Here is a 19,075-nt window from a genome sequence, read left to right as displayed (position 1 = left end):
AATGTTGTACCTGGTACCTGTCATGGATATGTTAGAAATAAATTAGCAAAGTATCAAATTGTAAACACACTCACCTCAACAGGAGTGGACGTGTCTAGAAAGTCAGTGAGAGTCCTGGGGTCCCAGTGAAAGGTGCAGCCAGTGGGAAGTTTGTCAGGTCTTTTACCCACTCATACAAGTACTCTTGTTCCTCATCGTCAATATCTACAGTCATCAAGTCATCTTGCCTTGCAGTGTGGCCGTCACTAGTGTCACTGTCGATTTCTGTCTCAGCGTCGTAGGGGTCAGTCAGCAAAGTTTCGTCGTCACTTTCAAAATCATCATCTGGTACTAACTGAATGTCATCATCATCAGAAAAATCATCAGAGAATTCGTCAACAGTGTCAAGGAGGTCACGTTCAGTGTTTGATCCTTCTTCTGTCACAGTTTCGACAGCCTCGTGCAGGGAGAACATTTGTCTCGCCGCCATTTTGGTTATGAAAAGATCGACCTTTCACCCAGTCAAGAAAAGTCTAGAAAAAAAGCCTTTCACGCGGTTAACGGTCAAGGGGAAATAACTCCGTTTTTTTCTAGACTGATCCCTCAAGACAGCCTGATTAGTTTCCCTTTAATCGAACACTGCCGAGTGTATGAAAAAAAATTCTGCGCTCCGCCGAATCCTACACTACAGCACGTCATTCTGAGATAAGTGGTGGTGTAAGTTTGTGTTTCAGGTGTGTCATTCTATGTTTTAAGTGGTGGTGTGTGTTGATGTTTCAGGTGTGTCATTCTATGTTTTAAGTGGTGGTGTGTGTTGGTGTTTCAGGTGTGTCATTCTATGTTTTAAGTGGTGGTGTGTTTCAGGTGTGTCATTCTATGTTTTAAGTGGTGGTGTGTGTTGGTGTTTCAGGTGTGCCATTCTATGTTTTAAGTGGTGGTGTGTGTCGGTGTTTCAGGTGTGCCATTCTGTGTTTTAAGTGGTGTGTGTTGTGTTGGTGTTTCAGGTGTGCCATTCTATGTTTTAAGTGGTGGTGTGTGTTGGTGTTTCAGGTGTGCCATTCTGTGTTTTAAGTGGTGGTGTTTGTTGGTGTTTCAGGTGTGCCATTCTGTGTTTTAAGTGGTGGTGTGTGTTGGTGTTTAAGGTGTGTCATTCTGTGTTTTAAGTGGTGGTGTGTGTCGGTGTTTCAGGTGTGTCATTCTATGTTTTAAGTGGTGGTGTGTTTCAGGTGTGTCATTCTATGTTTTAAGTGGTGGTGTGTGTTGGTGTTTCAGGTGTGCCATTCTGTGTTTTAAGTGGTGGTGTTTGTTGGTGTTTCAGGTGTGTCATTCTGTGTTTTAAGTGGTGGTGTGTGTCGGTGTTTCAGGTGTGCCATTCTATGTTTTAAGTGGTGGTGTGTTTCAGGTGTGCCATTCTATGTTTTAAGTGGTGGTGTGTGTTGATGTGTCAGGTGTGTCATTCTGAGATAAGTGGTGGTGTAAGTTTGTGTTTCAGGTGTGTCATTCTATGTTTTAAGTGGTGGTGTGTGTTGATGTTTCAGGTGTGCCATTCTGTGTTTTAAGTGGTGGTGTGTGTCGGTGTTTCAGGTGTGTCATTCTATGTTTTAAGTGGTGGTGTGTGTCGGTGTTTCAGGTGTGTCATTCTATGTTTTAAGTGGTGGTGTGTGTTGGTGTTTCAGGTGTGCCATTCTATGTTTTAAGTGGTGGTGTGTGTTGGTGTTTCAGGTGTGCCATTCTGTGTTTTAAGTGGTGGTGTTTGTTGGTGTTTCAGGTGTGCCATTCTGTGTTTTAAGTGGTGGTGTGTGTTGATGTTTCAGGTGTGTCATTCTGTGTTTTAAGTGGTGGTGTGTGTTGGTGTTTCAGGTGTGCCATTCTATGTTTTAAGTGGTGGTGTGTTTCAGGTGTGTCATTCTATGTTTTAAGTGGTGGTGTGTGTCGGTGTTTCAGGTGTGTCATTCTATGTTTTAAGTGGTGGTGTGTTTCAGGTGTGTCATTCTATGTTTTAAGTGGTGGTGTGTGTTGGTGTTTCAGGTGTGCCATTCTATGTTTTAAGTGGTGGTGTGTGTCGGTGTTTCAGGTGTGCCATTCTGTGTTTTAAGTGGTGGTGTGTGTCGGTGTTTCAGGTGTGCCATTCTGTGTTTTAAGTGGTGGTGTGTTTCAGGTGTGCCATTCTATGTTTTAAGTGGTAGTGTGTGTTGATGTGTCAGGTGTGTCATTCTGAGATAAGTGGTGGTGTAAGTTTGTGTTTCAGGTGTGTCATTCTATGTTTTAAGTGGTGGTGTGTGTTGGTGTTTCAGGTGTGTCATTCTATGTTTTAAGTGGTGGTGTGTGTTGGTGTTTCAGGTGTGTCATTCTGTGTTTTAAGTGGTGGTGTTTGTTGATGTTTCAGGTGTGTCATTCTATGTTTTAAGTGGTGGTGTGTGTTGATGTTTCAGGTGTGTCATTCTATGTTTTAAGTGGTGGTGTGTTTCAGGTGTGCCATTCTATGTTTTAAGTGGTGGTGTGTGTCGGTGTTTCAGGTGTGCCATTCTATGTTTTAAGTGGTGGTGTGTGTTGGTGTTTCAGGTGTGTCATTCTATGTTTTAAGTGGTGGTGTGTGTCGGTGTTTCAGGTGTGTCATTCTATGTTTTAAGTGGTGGTGTGTGTTGGTGTTTCAGGTGTGCCATTCTATGTTTTAAGTGGTGGTGTGTGTTGGTGTTTCAGGTGTGTCATTCTATGTTTTAAGTGGTGGTGTGTGTCGGTGTTTCAGGTGTGCCATTCTATGTTTTAAGTGGTGGTGTGTGTTAGTGTTTCAGGTGTGTCATTCTATGTTTTAAGTGGTGGTGTGTGTTAGTGTTTCAGGTGTGCCATTCTATGTTTTAAGTGGTGGTGTGTGTCGGTGTTTCAGGTGTGTCATTCTATGTTTTAAGTGGTGGTGTGTGTCAGTGTTTCAGGTGTGCCATTCTGTGTTTTAAGTGGTGTGTGTTGTGTTGGTGTTTCAGGTGTGCCATTCTATGTTTTAAGTGGTGGTGTGTGTTAGTGTTTCAGGTGTGCCATTCTGTGTTTTAAGTGGTGGTGTTTGTTGGTGTTTCAGGTGTGTCATTCTGTGTTTTAAGTGGTGGTGTGTGTCGGTGTTTCAGGTGTGCCATTCTATGTTTTAAGTGGTGGTGTGTTTCAGGTGTGCCATTCTATGTTTTAAGTGGTGGTGTGTGTTGGTGTTTCAGGTGTGTCATTCTATGTTTTAAGTGGTGGTGTGTGTCGATGTTTCAGGTGTGTCATTCTATGTTTTAAGTGGTGGTGTGCGTTAGTGTTTCAGGTGTGCCATTCTATGTTTTAAGTGGTGGTGTGTGTTGGTGTTTCAGGTGTGTCATTCTATGTTTTAAGTGGTGGTGTGTGTCGGTGTTTCAGGTGTGCCATTCTATGTTTTAAGTGGTGGTGTGTGTCGGTGTTTCAGGTGTGCCGTGGGTTTTACCTGTGCGCACGGGATGAGGGCCTGTGGAAAGCAGCATGCATGAAGTAAGTGGTGATGTGAGGTGCTTCCAACAGACCTGACAGACTTTTACAGTAATCTGAGGAAAGTGGTCTCGCCAACCTCACGGGTGCCAAAGAAGCACACACACACACACACACACACACACACACACACACACACACACACACATACACATATATATACACACACATACATATACACACACACACTTATATATGTATATGTGTGTATATATATATATATATATATATATATATATATATATATATATATGTGTATATATATATATATGTATGTATATATATATATATATCTGTCTATCTATCTATCTATCTATCATGTATTACCAATAAAATGCTTCAATATTAGCCAAAGACCTTTTTTTGGCCGTGTCATCTTCAAGAATTTCACAGTTGCCTGAAGTGGCTTCAAATGACAGCATGTTGTTAAAAACCTTTGAGATTTTGTCACTCAAGATGTTGTAGAAGATTAACAAATAACTGAAAACAGAGAGTTTAGTGCTAGGTGTGTCAAAATCTAGTTAGATGGTTCACTTGATGTGAACGAAAGAGACGGTTTGCAGAGGAGAGGGAGACCTCATACCCTCATCACTTAGTGTACACATACTACCCTTACTGTACTACACATACTGCATCCTCACGGGTACATATTGAAGTATGCTATACATTTTACCCACAAAAAAATTAAATCTTGATTATTCAAAATATTTAAAAATATGAAAAAAAAAAAAAAAATCTTGAGCTAAATGCTTATTTGTTCTATTTTGTGTGCAGTTTGGAGTGACATAGGTAGTACTACTTGTCAAACGGTAATTTAAAAAAAAAATGTAGTTCATTTTGTATGCAGCTTGGTGTGATTATAGGTAGTATTGATAGTAATTCATGCGTATCCTTATGCACACCTTCAGTGGGTCTGAACAAAGGGAAGCAAATGCTGAGAACACAAGAGTGATTACCCCTCATGGTGTGTGCTGTGCAGAATCTGGGGCAAGTACCTCGGGAGCTGCAAGAAGTATGGTGGCTGGCGTCACATGTACATTCAGAGACCTCACCTCCTGTTTAACGGTACGCTTCCTCCCCTCCCTCCTCCCGCTCCCCCCCCCCCCAACCCCCAACCTGGTTAACAGTACACTGCCCATCCTCAGCTTCCCCCCCCCCCTCCCCCCTCTCCACCTCCCTCCTGGTTAACAGTACACTGCCCATCCTTCCCCCCCCTGAACCCCCCTCTCCACCTCCCTCCTGGTTAACAGTACGCTGCCCATCCTCACCTCCCCCCCCTGGACCCCCCCTCTCCACTTCCCTCCTGGTTAACAGTACACTGCCCATCCTCCCCCCCCCTGGACCCCCCTCTCCACCTCCCTCCTGGTTAACAGTACACTGCCCATCCTCCCCCCCCCCCCTGAACCCCCCTCTCCACCTCCCTCCTGGTTAACAGTACACTGCCCATCCTCCCCCCCCTGGACCCCCCTCTCCACCTCCCTCCTGGTTAACAGTACACTGCCCATCCTCCCCCCCCCCCTGAACCCCCCTCTCCACCTCCCTCCTGGTTAACAGTACACTGCCCATCCTCACCTCCCCCCCCTGGAACCCCCCTCTCCACCTCCCTCGTGGTTAACAGTACACTGCCCATCCTCACCTCCCCCCCCTGGACCTCCCCTCTCCACCTCCCTCGTGGTTAACAGTACACTGCCCATCCTCACCTCCCCCCCCTGGACCCCCCCTCTCCACTTCCCTCCTGGTTAACAGTACACTGCCCATCCTCACCTCCCACCCCTGGACCCCCCCTCTCCACCTCCCTCCTGGTTAATAGTACACTGCCCATCCTCACCTTCCCCCCCCTGAACCCCCCTCTCCACCTCCCTCCTGGTTAACAGTACACTGCCCATCCTCACCTCCCCCCCCTGGACCCCTCCCTCCACCTCCCTCCTGGTTAATAGTACACTGCCCATCCTCACCTCCCCCCCCTGAACCCCCCTCTCCACCTCCCTCCTGGTTAACAGTACACTGCCCATCCTCCCCCCCCTGGACCTCCCCCCTCTCCACCTCCCTCCTGGTTAACAGTACACTGCCCATCCTCCCCCCCCCCCCCCCCCCGGCCCGCCCCTCCGCCTCCCTCCTGGTTAACAGTACACTGCCCATCCTCACCTCCCCCCCCTGGACCCCCCCTCTCCACCTCCCTCCTGGTTAACAGTACACTGCCCATCCTCACCTCCATCCCCTGGAACCCCCCTCTCCACCTCCCTCGTGGTTAACAGTACGCTGCCCATCCTCACCTCCCCCCCCTGGGTCCCCCCTCTCCACCTCCCTCATGGTTAACAGTACACTGCCCATCCTCCCCCCCCCCCCCCTGAACCCCCCTCTCCACCTCCCTCCTGGTTAACAGTACACTGCCCATCCTCACCTCCTCCCCCCCTCCCGGCCCCCCCCTCTCCACCTCCCTCCTGTTTAACAGTACACTGCCCATCCTCCCTCCCCTCCCGGCCCCCCCCCTCTCCACCTCCCTCCTGTTTAACAGTGCACTGCTCATCCTCAGCTTCCCCCCGGCCCCCCCCCTCTCCACCTCCCTCCTGGTTAACAGTACACTGCCCATCCTCACCTCCCCCCCCCTGGACCCCCCCCCCCCCCTCTCCACCTCCCTCGTGGTTAACAGTACACTGCCCATCCTCCCCCCCCCCCCCCTGGGTCCCCCCTCTCCACCTCCCTCCTGGTTAACAGTACACTGCCCATCCTCAGGTCCCCCCCCTCCACCTCCCTCCTGGTTAACAGTACACTGCCCATCCTCACCCCCCACCCCCTGGACCCCCCTCTCCACCTCCCTCCTGGTTAACAGTACACTGCCCATTCTTAGCTCATCACATTATTTTATATTGTCATGGCGCTAAACGAGAAGGGGGAGCTAAGAGTGGGCAGTGTACACCCTTGTTGCCATGGGTTCTTTTTCAGTGCGCCAAGTACATGCTGCACATGAGACCTTGGTTTGGTTTATTATCTCGTCTGAAAGACTAGACGCTCAGTTTGATTTTCCAGTCAAACTTGGGAGAAAGGGTTAGAGCGGGATTTGAACCCACACCTTCACAGACTATCTGCATTGGCACTCAGCTGAGTGTCTTGACCATTTTGCTACCTTCCTCCAGAAATGTTATGCAAAAGATTCCTTTGATGAAACTTATCAGTAAGTCAGTGAATTGTATAATTGAAGGCTGACTTTATAAAATGGATATTAGTGATGTGAAGGATAACATTTTTGTTGTGCAAATACCAGTGATATGGAAGTTAACTCTTTTTAAATATCTGTCAGTAATATGACAGATTACTTCTTGAATTAAAAAAAAAAAAAAAGCATAAGGCAGTTGTATGAAGGGTACAATAAATGCTAATAAAGCTAATGACAATAATTTGATGGACAGTTTTTAATGAAGCAGATGTCAGTAATGCGATGTATGTTTTAGAGTTATGTAGGTAAACTCTTCATGAAGCATTGTTATAGTGTGTTTCTTCTTCTTCTTCTTCTTCTGCGTTCACTCGTATGCACACGAGTGGGCTTTTAACGTGTATGACCGTTTTTACCCCGCCATGTAGGCAGCCATACTCCATTTTCGGGGGTGTGCATGCTGGGTATGTTCTTGTTTCCATAACCCACCGAACGCTGACATGGATTACAGGATCTTTAACGTGCGTATTTGATCTTGTGCTTGCATATACACACGAAGGGGGTTCAGGCACTAGCAGGTCTGCACATATGTTGACCTGGGAGATCGTAAAAATCTCCACCCTTTACCCACCAGGTGCCGTCACCGTGATTCGAACCCGGGACCCTCAGATTGACAGTCCAACGCTTTAACCACTCGGCTATTGCGCCCGTCGTTATAGTGTGTTTCAAAACTGCTCATACATTGTTATTGTAAGTGTAACTGATTTGGCAAAGTACAGAACATTGGTAACCATCTTCTCTCAGAATGAGTGAGGGTGTTTGACTTTGTGAGAAAAAAGAAGTACTTGTGTTTGGTAATGCCACAAAGGGTTTTGTTTGTATTGTAAAGAGTCCACATGGTCTCTGATACAGTTAGCAGGCTGTTCCATCAGTTGCACAAGTGTGATATTTATGTGGTATGATGGGCAGGCTGTTACATCAGTCGAGCGACCTACATGCGGCAGGGGGAGCAAAGCGTGGACAGCTTCTATCGTCCGTTCCACATGGTGGCCTACTATCGCTTCCTGCGCTTCTTCCCAGAAGGTGAAGACGACCTCAAGTCTTTTTTAAAAGATTTTTTTCTTGTATTACATGTTTTTTTTTTTGTCACAGCAGATTTCTCTGTGTGAAATTCGGGCTCCCGTCCCCAGGGAGAGCGCATTGCTACACTGAGAGCTCCACCCATTTTTTTGGTGTATTTTTTCCTGCTTGCAGTTTTTCGTTTGTTTTCCTATCAAAGTGGATTTTTCTGCATAATTTTTCCCTTTTGTTGCCGTGGTTTCTTTTACATGCGCTAAGTGCATGCTGCACACGCGACCTCGCTTTACCATCTCATCCAACTGACTAGGGTCCAGACAACCACTCAAGTTCTAGTGGAGGGGGAGAAAATAAGGGCGACTGTGCTGGGATTTTAACCGGTGCGCTCAGATTCTCTCACTTCCTAGGCTGATGGAGTCATTATCAGTGCCTTTTTGCTGGTAGCTTTCTTCACTGCAGATACTTTATTCAATGTCTTCATCATCCTCGTCGATGTCGAAACCTTTAGTTTGAAGCATTTCAGTCACTTCAGCAGCGGTGAAAGCTGCTGTTGTGATCTAGTTTGCTCCAAAAATTTCCACTTGTATCGCCTGCGACACCATTTTCGATACATATGCAGATTAGCTTGTCGTGTGGGGTCCTGAACTTGCTGGCTCGCTGTGGAGTGTGTTGTTACGGAATCTCATGAAGAAACTTTCCATTGGGCCCTTGACACATTGCAGTGCCCGGTGAAGCTCTGTTATGCTACCCCATGAGGAAAACGTGGAAAAAATTTTTATTGTTGAAACCGCTAGAGCGTTCTTTTGTCCGGAACGCTACCTTACATCAGAAACACTATAGCGTTCCATCATCCGGAGTGAGTTAATGTGCTGTGTGACATGTGTCAGTAATGTGTAACTTGTTTTGTGTGTGTTTCTATATTGTGTTGTGTGGTGTGGGTCAATAGCGTCTGTGTCAGTAACGTGTGGTGTGTGTCATTAACGTGTTGTGTAGTGTGTGTCAATAACATGTTGCGTGGTGTGTGTCAATAATTTATTGTGTGATGTGTGTCAGTAATGTTTTGTGTGTGTCTTTATCATGTGTGTATCAGTAGCGTGTTGTGTGGTGTGTGTCAGTACCGTGCCCTGTGGTGTGTGTGTGTCATGAATGTGTTGTGTGGTGTGTGTCGTTAACATGTTGCGTGATATGTGTCAATGACATGCTGTGTGATGCGTGTCAGTAATGTTGTGTGTGTGTCATTAACTTGCTGTTTGTGTTGATAGCATGTTGTGTGGTGTGTGTCAGTAATGTTTTGTGTGGTGTGTGTCATTAATGTGTTCTGTGTTGTTTGTCTATAACGTGTTGTGTCTAAAACATGTTTGGAGTATGTCAGTAATATGTTGTGGTGTGTGCCAATAATGTGTTGTGTGTCAATAACGTCTTATGTGGAGCCAGGTGTGGTGGTGTGTGTTGTGTGGTGTAGGGGGCGTGCTGATGATGTGCAGTCCGGAGGAGCCAGGTGTGGTGGTGTGTGTCAATAACGTGGTGTGTGTTGTGTGGTGTGTAGGGTGTGTGCTGATGATGTTTAGTCCGGAGGAGCCAGGTGTGGTGGTGTGTGTTGTGTGGTGTGTAGGGGGCGTGCTGATGATGTGCAGTCCGGAGGAGCCAGGTGTGGTGGTGTGTGTCAATAACGTGGTGTGTGTTGTGTGGTGTGTAGGGTGTGTGCTGATGATGTGCAGTCCGGAGGAGCCAGGCGTGGTGGTGTGTGTCAATAACGTGGTGTGTGTTGTGTGGTGCATAGGTTGTGTGCTGATGAGCTTCAGTCCGGAGGAACTAGGTGTGGTGGTATGTGTCAATAATGTGTTGTGTGTCATTATTGTAATGTATGTTGTGTGGTGTGTAGGGTGCGTGCTGATGATGTGCAGTCCGGAGGAGCCAGGCGTGGTGGTGCCCAAGCTGTCCAGCCCTTCCTGTCACCTGCAAGGCCTCATGAAGGGATACTACAAGCTGTCGGGAAGCAAGGTCACACACACACACACACACACACACACACACACACACACACACACACACACACACACACTCACACACACACTCCTCTGCAAGTTATACTACAAGCTGTCAGGAAGCAAGGTCACACACACACACACGCACACACACGCACGCACGCACGCACGCACGCGTGCGTCTCTGCAAGTTATACTACAAGCTGTCAGGAAGCAAGGTCACACACACACACACACACACACACACACACACACACACACACACACACACACTCCTCTGCAAGTTATGCTACAAGCTGTCGGGAAGCAAGGTCACACACACACACACACACACACACACACTCTTCTGCAAGTTATACTACAATCTGTCGGGAAGCAAGGTCACACACACAAACATATACACACACACATAGATCCACACGCACACACACACACACACACACACACACACATGTATATAGATGTACATGCACACACACACACACTTACCTGGATCCGCACACACACTTATATGGATCCACACACACACATATATAGATCCACACACATGCACCCACACACACACACACACATAACACACACACACACACACACACACACACACACACACACACACACACACACACTCTTCTGCAAGTTATACTACAATCTGTCGGGAAGCAAGGTCACACACACAAACATATACACACACACATAGATCCACACGCACACACACACACACACACACACACACACACACACACACACATGTATATAGATGTACATCCACACACATGCACACACACACACACACACACACACACACACATAACACACACACACACACACACAACACACACACACACACACATAACACACACACACACACACACACACACGGACTAATGAAGGACTGTATCTTGTTCAGGTGATGTGTGTCATGAGGAGATTGAAGCTCCCAGACCCAGTTCTGCGCTACAAGCGTCAACGACAGGCAGCAAACCAAAACGACTGTGATCAAACCTACAGCATGGTGAGTGTGTGATCAAACCAACAGCAACAGGCGCAATAGCCAAGTGGAGATTTTTCCAATCTCCCAGGTCAACGAATGTGCAGACCTGCTAGTGCCTGAACCCTCTTCATGTGTATACGTAAGATGAAATACGCACGTAAAAGATCCTCTAGTGCATGTCAGCGTTCAGTGGGTTATGGAAACAAGAACATACCCAGCATGCACACCTCCGAAAATGGAGTATGGCTGCCAATATGGCAGGGTAAAAACGGTCATGCACGCAAAATCCCACTCGTGTACATATGAGTGAATGTGGGAGTTGCAGCCCACGAACGAAGAAGAAGAAACCAACAGCATTGACTGTCCTGTCCATGGAGTTAACGGAGCCCTTCTGTAGAGATGCCAACTGTTACGATTTTGCTGTATTTTGTTCTGCTCCATCGCAGTTTGTCCTGACGATAGCCAACGTCAAAATTGTTCTGACGAATTCAGTTTTGACTACATGGCTTGGTCACATGCTTTCCTGTCGTAACATTACCCAGATGCTCTAGACCTATCGATCAGGAGGCCAGGGCAGTCACTACTAACCCGTGTCTCGCATGATGATGCTCAGCTAATCGCGTGCGTGTTTACATTGAAACAGCATTGAGTGGACCAATCAGCTTAATCGTTGCAGTTACACCGTGTTGCAGGTAGGCTGAAGTGTTGGCATGCCTTGTAGATAAAAATGTACGTTTGTTGATGTGGCTGGGAGTCTGAATGATCCCACCAAATTTCCTGATAGTTCCTACAAACACTTGACAGGGGGTTGGCATCTAACAATACAACAATAACAATATTGGTTTATTCAGTTTTTGCAGGCCATCTGGCCCATATGAACAGGAGAAATGCTTGAAGATAGCAAAAGATATGAAGTGAGTGAAAAAAGAAGTTTTTACTGCTAAAATCATATGCACGTCAAAAGACACACCTGGTTCCATGTGACAACACGTAAGTGTATTTTACAGTAGTTGTAATGTAAGTTTACTTTCACTTTCTAAGCTTCAAACATTCATTAATGTATACTGTTACTTTAAATGTCAGTTTAGCTGACCAGTTGGTACACAGTAACTGTACTTTAAAATCTGATGGAAATCGGTAATAATAAAGGGGAAAGAACCGTTTACGAAGAGCAGCATATCGAGGACATATCAACATGACATATCAACAGACAAGACATGGGGTTGGCATCTGTGTGAGTGTGTGACCAAGCCTACAGTGTGGTGAGTCACGCTGCTTCATTGTTGGCTGGGGCAGTGTGCACCCTGATGGTCCTGGCGTCTGGTGTTGGTGTGCTGTATGACTGGACTGTTGACCAGGGTTTGATCTCCTGTTTTTTTTTTTTGTTTTTTTTTGTTTTTTGTTTTTTTGCTGCCCCATCATCTGCACTGTTTCAGTGGCATTACTCCCATGCCGCTCATTTGGATTCCCCCATACACGGCCACATCCAGGTTCGTCCGTCGCAGTTCCAGCGTCGGCAGTCCACAGGGAACCATCGATGTTAGGTCGCCAGGAGGCCACACACCAGAAGAGACCCTGAACTGCTGCTGAGTCACTTCAGTGGTGTTCAGTGGTGCCTGTTCTGTTTTAACGTACTTAGGACACCACCTACTAAGCCCCCTGCTAACGATAATAATGGCTTAGTCGTGGAGCCAGACTGAGTGAGCGTCCCTCCCTCAAACAACAGCCACCCATGAATCTGCCGACACTGACGACATTGACAGGACTCACCCCAAGCACGGAAGTGGAGGGGTATTGAAACTGAGGTCACCATGACAGCAGGGCATGAAAGGCCACAGACTTTGAGACTTTTTTTATTTATTTTTTTATATTGATGACCATGAAGGAGGAGGAGGAGGACGATGATGATGACAGTGTCGCTATGGAGGTCCATTTTGGTTTGGGACTGCATGACAAGGCTGTACTCTACGCTTTCTGTCATAATGATATCCTGGCGTTAGCCAGGCCCGAGAAATACAGACACTTGCAGTGTTGGTCAGGTAATTAGAGCAACACATCCAAAGACGCATCCTTGAAGTGGATGACACTCGACTGTGTGGTCCCAGTCTCCCCATTTAAGCCCACAGCACACTCAACTCTGGGTAGGAGCCGGCCACGGGCCGAAAAACCCACCTCTGCTGGGATTCGAACCCGCGTCCTCCCAGCCATCAGTCCGCGACGCTAACCACTTCGCCATGGCGGCTGGTTCGATCCCCTGTTTCGGCATGGTGTTGTGTCCTTGGGGGGAAGGCACTTTACTCTGATTTTCCTCACTCCACCCAGTTGTGAATGGGTACCTGACTTTGGTTTGGGAGAGGATAGGGCCCTGCCTTCCTGTGCAGAGCCTTGTGAGATGCAGTGGATGTGAATTCATTGCCCAGACAGCTCTCGGCCGTGGGATCTTCAGCCTTTTTATCAGTGGACTGAAACAGGAGTTTAACTCTTTCACCAATCTCGACGGGTGCAATAGCCGAATGGTTAAAGCGCTGGGTTTTCAATCTGAGGGTCCTGGGTTCGAATCTCGGTGCACCTGGTGGGTAAAGGGTGGAGATTTTTCCGATCTCCCAGGTCAACATATGTGCAGACCTGCTAGTGCCTGAACCCCCTTCGTGTGTATGCGCACGCAGAAGATCAAATATGCACGTTAAAGATCCTGTAATCCATGTCGGCGTTCGGTGGGTTATGGAAACAAGAATATACCCAGCATGCACACCCCCGAAAACGGAGTGTGGCTGCCTACATGGCGGGGTAAATAAATAAAAACGGTCATACACGTGAAACGTTACATGTGTGTCTGAGTGTGTATTCGTGTGCGTCTGAAATCTGATTGAATGACACAGGAAACAAATGATGAGCGCCCAGTGGCAGCCGTCAGTCGGCTCTACCCAGGTAGGCAGCCTGTGGTGCAAATGTCCCCGGGTATGTAAAGCGCTTAGAGCTTGGTCTCTGACCGAGGATAGGCGCTATATAAGTATCCACATCAATCAATCAATCACCCAATATAGGCGACTTTTGTTGACTGGACATTGCACTGCCACAGGCGACTTTAGTCAACATCAAGACCGTTTTTCACATTGTAACAAAGTTTGACAGCAGCAGCCAGTCTATTTTATTTTGTGTATTGTTTTTTTTTGTTGTTGTTTTTTTACAGGAGTTTGAAATGATTGACAATAGTCGCCGATGTCACCGTAGACTGAACTGGGTGTCCTACACTGTCCGCACCGTGTACAGGTGGGTTGATCTTCATCTGTTTGTTGTAACAAACAGTGACATAATCAGCTGTTTGTATTGGCTTAAGTTTGACATAGTTCACTGAGCTCACCTGGGCATAGATATGTTTTATGTCAGACAGGCTTGGAATAGATGGTTGTAACAAAAAACTCACCTGGGCATAGATATGTTTTATGTCAGACGGGCTTGGAATAGATGGTTGTAACAAAAAACTCACCTGGGCATAGATATGTTTTATGTCAGACGGGCTTGGAATAGATGGTTGTAACAAAAAAACTACAGTGATAAATGACCTGGTGAGCATAGTCCTATGTGAGGGTCGATAACTATAAGCTACAGTGATAAACGACCTGGTAAGCGTGGCCCCATGTGATGGTGTATGATTATAAGCTGCAGTGATAAATGACGTGGTAAGCGTGGCTCTATGTGAGGGGCTCTATGTGAGCTACAGTTGTAAGTGACCTGGTAAGCAAAATCCAATGTGAGGGGCTATGACTATAAGCTACAGTGACGTATGACCTGGTAAGCATGGCCATATGTGATGGTCTATAACTTTTAACTACAGTGATATATGACCTGATGGTCTATACCTTTTAACTACAGTGGTAAATGACCTGGTAAGCTAAGTCCAATGTGAGGGGCTGTAACTATAAATTACAGTGATAAATGACCTGGTAAGCATGGCCCCATGTGAGGGTCTATAATTGTAAACTACATTGATGAATTACCTGGTAAGCATGGCCCCATGTGATGGGCTATAACTATAAGCTACAGTGATAAATGGCCTGGTAAGCCTTGCCCTATGTAAGGGGCTATAAGCTGCAATGACAAACAGCCTGGTAAGGAAGAGTTGTCAGAATCACGATGGTCATGGTGATTTTTCTTTGCGTGGATGTGTGAAATTTGGCTGGTGTTTCATGCCCCATGAAATTCTACAAGAAATTAACTTACAGTATCATTCCACTGTCATCATTAATGTTAATTTTACTCAGATTGTCATGGTATATTGGCTCTTTTACTCGGATTGTCATGGTATATTGGCACTTTTACTCAGATTGTCATGGTATATTGGCTCTTTTACTCAGATTGTCATGGTATATTGGTACTTTTACTCAAATTGTCATGGTATATTGGCTCTTTTACTCAGATTGTCATGGTATATTGGCACTTTTACTCAGATTGTCATGGTATATTGGTACTTTTACTCAGATTGTCATGGTATATTGGTACTTTGATTTGGATTCTCATGCTATTTTGGCTCTCTGACTCTTGATTGTCATGGTATATTGGCTGTGACTGATTGTCATGGTATATTGGCTGTGACTGATTGTCATGGTTCATTTGCAGAGTCAGCGGACAGGAGACAGTGACGGACTTTGAGCTGAAGGACTCAACCTACCCCCCACTCATCTTTTCTCGAGTGCGGAGCTACACCTCTGTGGCCAGCATGCCACTGGAGTAGACAGGGGTGTGATGGGAGGTCCAGCTGTGTGCCACTGGAGTAGACAGGGGTGTGATGGGAGATCCAGGTGTGTGCCACTGGAGTAGACAGGGGTGTGATGGGAGATCCAGCTGTGTGCCACTGGATTAGACAGGGGTGTGACGGGAGATCCAGCTGTGTGCCACTGGAGTAGACAGGGGTGTGATGGGAGATCCAGCTGTGTGCCACTGGATTAGACAGGGGTGTGACGGGAGATCCAGCTGTGTGCCACTGGAGTAGACAGGGGTGTGATGGGAGATCCAGCTGTGTGCCAATGGAGTAGACAGGTATGATAGGAGATCCAGCTGTGTGCCACAGGAGTAGACAGGTATGACAGGAGATCCAGCTGTGTGCCACTGGAGTAGACAGGTATGACAGGAGATCCAGCTGTGTGCCAGTGGAGTAGACAGGTATGACAGGAGATCCAGCTGTGTGCAAGTGGAGTAGACAGGTATGATTGAAGATCCAGCTGTGTGCCAGTGGAGTAGACAGGTATGACAGGAGATCCAGCTGTGTGCCAATGGAGTAGACAGGGGTGTGACAGGAGAGAAACCTTTGTGCCACTGCAGCAGTGTGACCGGAGAGAAACCTTTGTGCCACTGGAGCAGACAGCGGTGCGACAGGAAAGAAACCTTTGTGCCACTGGAGCAGACAGCGGTGTGACAGGAGAGAAACCTTTGTGCCACTGGAGCAGACAGCGGTGCGACAGGAGAGAAACCTTTGTGCCACTGGAGCAGACAGCGGTGTGACAGGAGAGAAACCTTTGTGCCACTGGAGCAGACAGCGGTGTGACAGGAGAGAAACCTTTGTGCCACTGGAGCAGACAGCGGTGCGACAGGAGAGCCACTGATGGGAAACTGGACAGGTATTGTACACCAGCATGGCACTGGCACATTGGCACACAGGGACAAAGTCACGCCGCCTGGCATTGGCAGACAGGGGCACACACACACACACACACACACACACACACACACACACACACACACACGTGCAGATATACAGGTGAGGGTGACAGGACAGCGGTGGTGCACACTGGTCAAAGGATGGCACATGACGGAGGGGTCAGAGGTGGTAGACGGTAGTTTTACTGAGGGTTTTGTTTAGGTCGGTGAACACGGCAAAAAGTGTTGGGCCTGCGTGGGTTTTCTGTTTGTCTCAGCCTTCATTGCATGATACCGACCTGTTTTACTCACTGGATATAATCAGAGTTTCCCAGATTACTGAGGTAGTTTATCGCAATCGTTTGACCTGTTATACTCATTTTATGTAATCAGAGCTTGGCAGATGGTTTATTGCCTGTTCTTTTAAATTTGTTTGTTGGTAAAACAGTTGGTTGGTTGGTTTTTAGTTTTACCTTTTTTTGGTTCATTGATTCTGATGCTTTGAGAATTTGTTGCGGAGTTGATTGGATCGCTCAAAGCGATGTTCACAAAACTGGGAATGAGGTTTCTGTTTGTGGTGGAGTTCTTTTGTTTTTTTTTCTGCACATTAACACATTGTTGTTTTATTTATGTGTTTGTGTGAGTTCAGAGATATGTTTATTGTTTAGGGTTCATTTGGAGCAGTTTGAAATGATACGATGGGTTTTGTGAAAGTTGAAGAGCTTTGCTGTTTTTTGTGTATTTTAGTCGTGTTGCAGAGACAGATCATTGTTCTCGTTCCGTTCCCTTTCTTTGTCTGTCTTCAAGGTGTGTGTATTCATCCCTGAAGTGGTTCCTTTGTGCTTTGCTGAGCTCTTTATATAATTCTAAGCAAGACAACTTGAGGTGTTTTTTTTGTTATTGCATATATTTTTTTTCTCTCACAACATTGTTGAGACTTCTGTTCACTAATTTCTTCAGTTTGGATTAGATTTTTGAGGTATCGTTTTTACTTGAGTTCTAGGTTTTTCTAATGAGTGAGAGTCTTTTTGGCAGTCTGTCTGCATGTGTGTTTTTGTTTATTGTTGTTTTTGTTTGTTTTGGGTTTTTTTTTGCAGTCTTGCTCGTGCAGAAATGGGGGTGGGGGGGTTGGGGGGGGGGCGGGGGGGTGTACTGTGGTGGTGTGCTGTCTGCTGGAAGAGCAACTCGAGTCTTGAACAGAGAAATCTGTTGTGACAACACACACACACACACACACACACACAGTCTGCCGATTGGCCAAACCACTTTCATGTCATGCAGTCATGGAGTTCTGATTGGCTGTGCAGCTGTTGTTGTTGTCCCAGCTCTCTTGTGTGAGTGAACGTTTTGAAAATTAATTCTTTTTTAAACTAGCCTGTTTTCTTGTCAGTTGTGGTGCTCATTTGTAACCTTTTAGGTGTGTGTGTGTGTGTGTGTGTAGCTTACAGTGTGTGTGTGGGGGAGGGAGTATGTGTGTGTGTGTGTGTGTGTATGTTATATATGTGTATTTACATCGTATATTTAAACGTTGTGTGTGTACGTTTGGATCATGTGTATTCATGATTCAGTGTTTGTGTATGTTCGCATCATGTGTGTTTATACATTGTGTGTGTATGTTTACATCATGTGTGTCTACATAATTATTGTGTGTACGTTTGCATCATGTGTATTTACATATTTGTGTGTATGGTTGCAACATGTGTATATATACACACTGTGTGTGTATGTTTGCATCCTGTGTATTTGTACATTTTTGTGTGCAGGTTTGCATCCTGTGTATTCATACATTGTGTATGTACGTTTGCGTAATGTGTATTTATACATTGTGTAAGTAGGTTTGCATCGTGTATATTTACACATTGTATGTATGCATCACGTGTATTTATATATAGCATGTGTAATTTTGCATCATGTGTATTTATACATTGTGTATGTACATTGTGTATACACAAATGCACACAACGTCCTCAAAAACGTGCGTAGTCAACGTACAGGCTAAAGCCAACAAACTAAAAGCATCCAGTGACATTACAGCTAATATAGAGAGTAAAACGGAGTGTGCTTACGGCAGTACTGAAAATTTCCATTCTTGGTCCGAGGGAAGCAACTACTTGTTAATAGATAAATCAGTATTTGGGGTTCAAAGTGTTATAAAATAAGCAAGAAAGAAAAGAATCTCCTTAAAGTGGTGTGCATCCAGCAGTGAAGAAACAGGAAAGCTGTAATGATCATGGCAGTCCGAGTCACGACAAGAATGGGGGGGGGGGGGGAGGGATCTGAGCTGTGCCGGTCAGGGCTGTGACCTTTCACCCCTGGAACTGCTTCAGCTGCCGGAGAGGTCAGGTCCTGCACTCCCCCCCTCCCCCCCCTCCCCCCCAAACCCCTATGAACCCCATCGCTGCTGTCAGTGTCCACCAGTCTGTTCCCTGTCCCAGATCATCATTAACCCCTTGACTGTCTTGTCCACTTGTCCATGGAGTTAACGGAGCCCATCTGCGGGGATTTTGCAGTTTTTGTTTCACAGGATCGCAGTTCCGACATTACGCCAACGTCAAAATCGTTCCGAGGAGTTCATTTTCAACTACTTAGCATGATTATGTGCTTTCCAGTCGTAGCATTACCCACACACTCTAGATCTGTTGATCACGAGGTCAGGGCAGTCACTACTAACCTTGGTGTCCCGTAATGATGGTCAGCTTATTGCGTGGGTGTTGACGTTGAAACAGCATTGAGTGGACCAGTCAGCTTGATCGTTTGCTGGAACAAGAG

At 46.3% G+C, this 19,075-nt stretch overlaps 1 protein-coding gene across 1 annotated transcript in view; it reads left to right on the top strand.

The window, feature by feature from the left end:
- The window catches only part of LOC143291264 (F-box only protein 9-like), a 28,591-nt gene extending 12,501 nt beyond the window's left edge, over positions 1-16,090 (top strand). The window contains exons 8-14 of the mRNA XM_076601089.1: positions 3,410-3,471; positions 4,448-4,533; positions 7,589-7,702; positions 9,579-9,697; positions 10,589-10,693; positions 13,863-13,942; positions 15,290-16,090. Of these exons, the coding sequence (XP_076457204.1) occupies positions 3,410-3,471; positions 4,448-4,533; positions 7,589-7,702; positions 9,579-9,697; positions 10,589-10,693; positions 13,863-13,942; positions 15,290-15,404 (681 nt within the window). The 3' untranslated portion in view covers positions 15,405-16,090. The remainder of the gene's footprint in view (positions 1-3,409; positions 3,472-4,447; positions 4,534-7,588; positions 7,703-9,578; positions 9,698-10,588; positions 10,694-13,862; positions 13,943-15,289) is intronic.
- The last annotated feature ends 2,985 nt before the right edge of the window (positions 16,091-19,075 follow it).

Source organism: Babylonia areolata, chromosome 16 (genome assembly GCF_041734735.1).
Source record: "Babylonia areolata isolate BAREFJ2019XMU chromosome 16, ASM4173473v1, whole genome shotgun sequence".
In the NCBI taxonomy this organism is placed as follows: Eukaryota; Metazoa; Mollusca; class Gastropoda; order Neogastropoda; family Buccinidae; genus Babylonia; species Babylonia areolata.
Note: the sequence above shows the minus strand (reverse complement) of the source record. Positions and strands in the feature narration are given on the sequence as shown.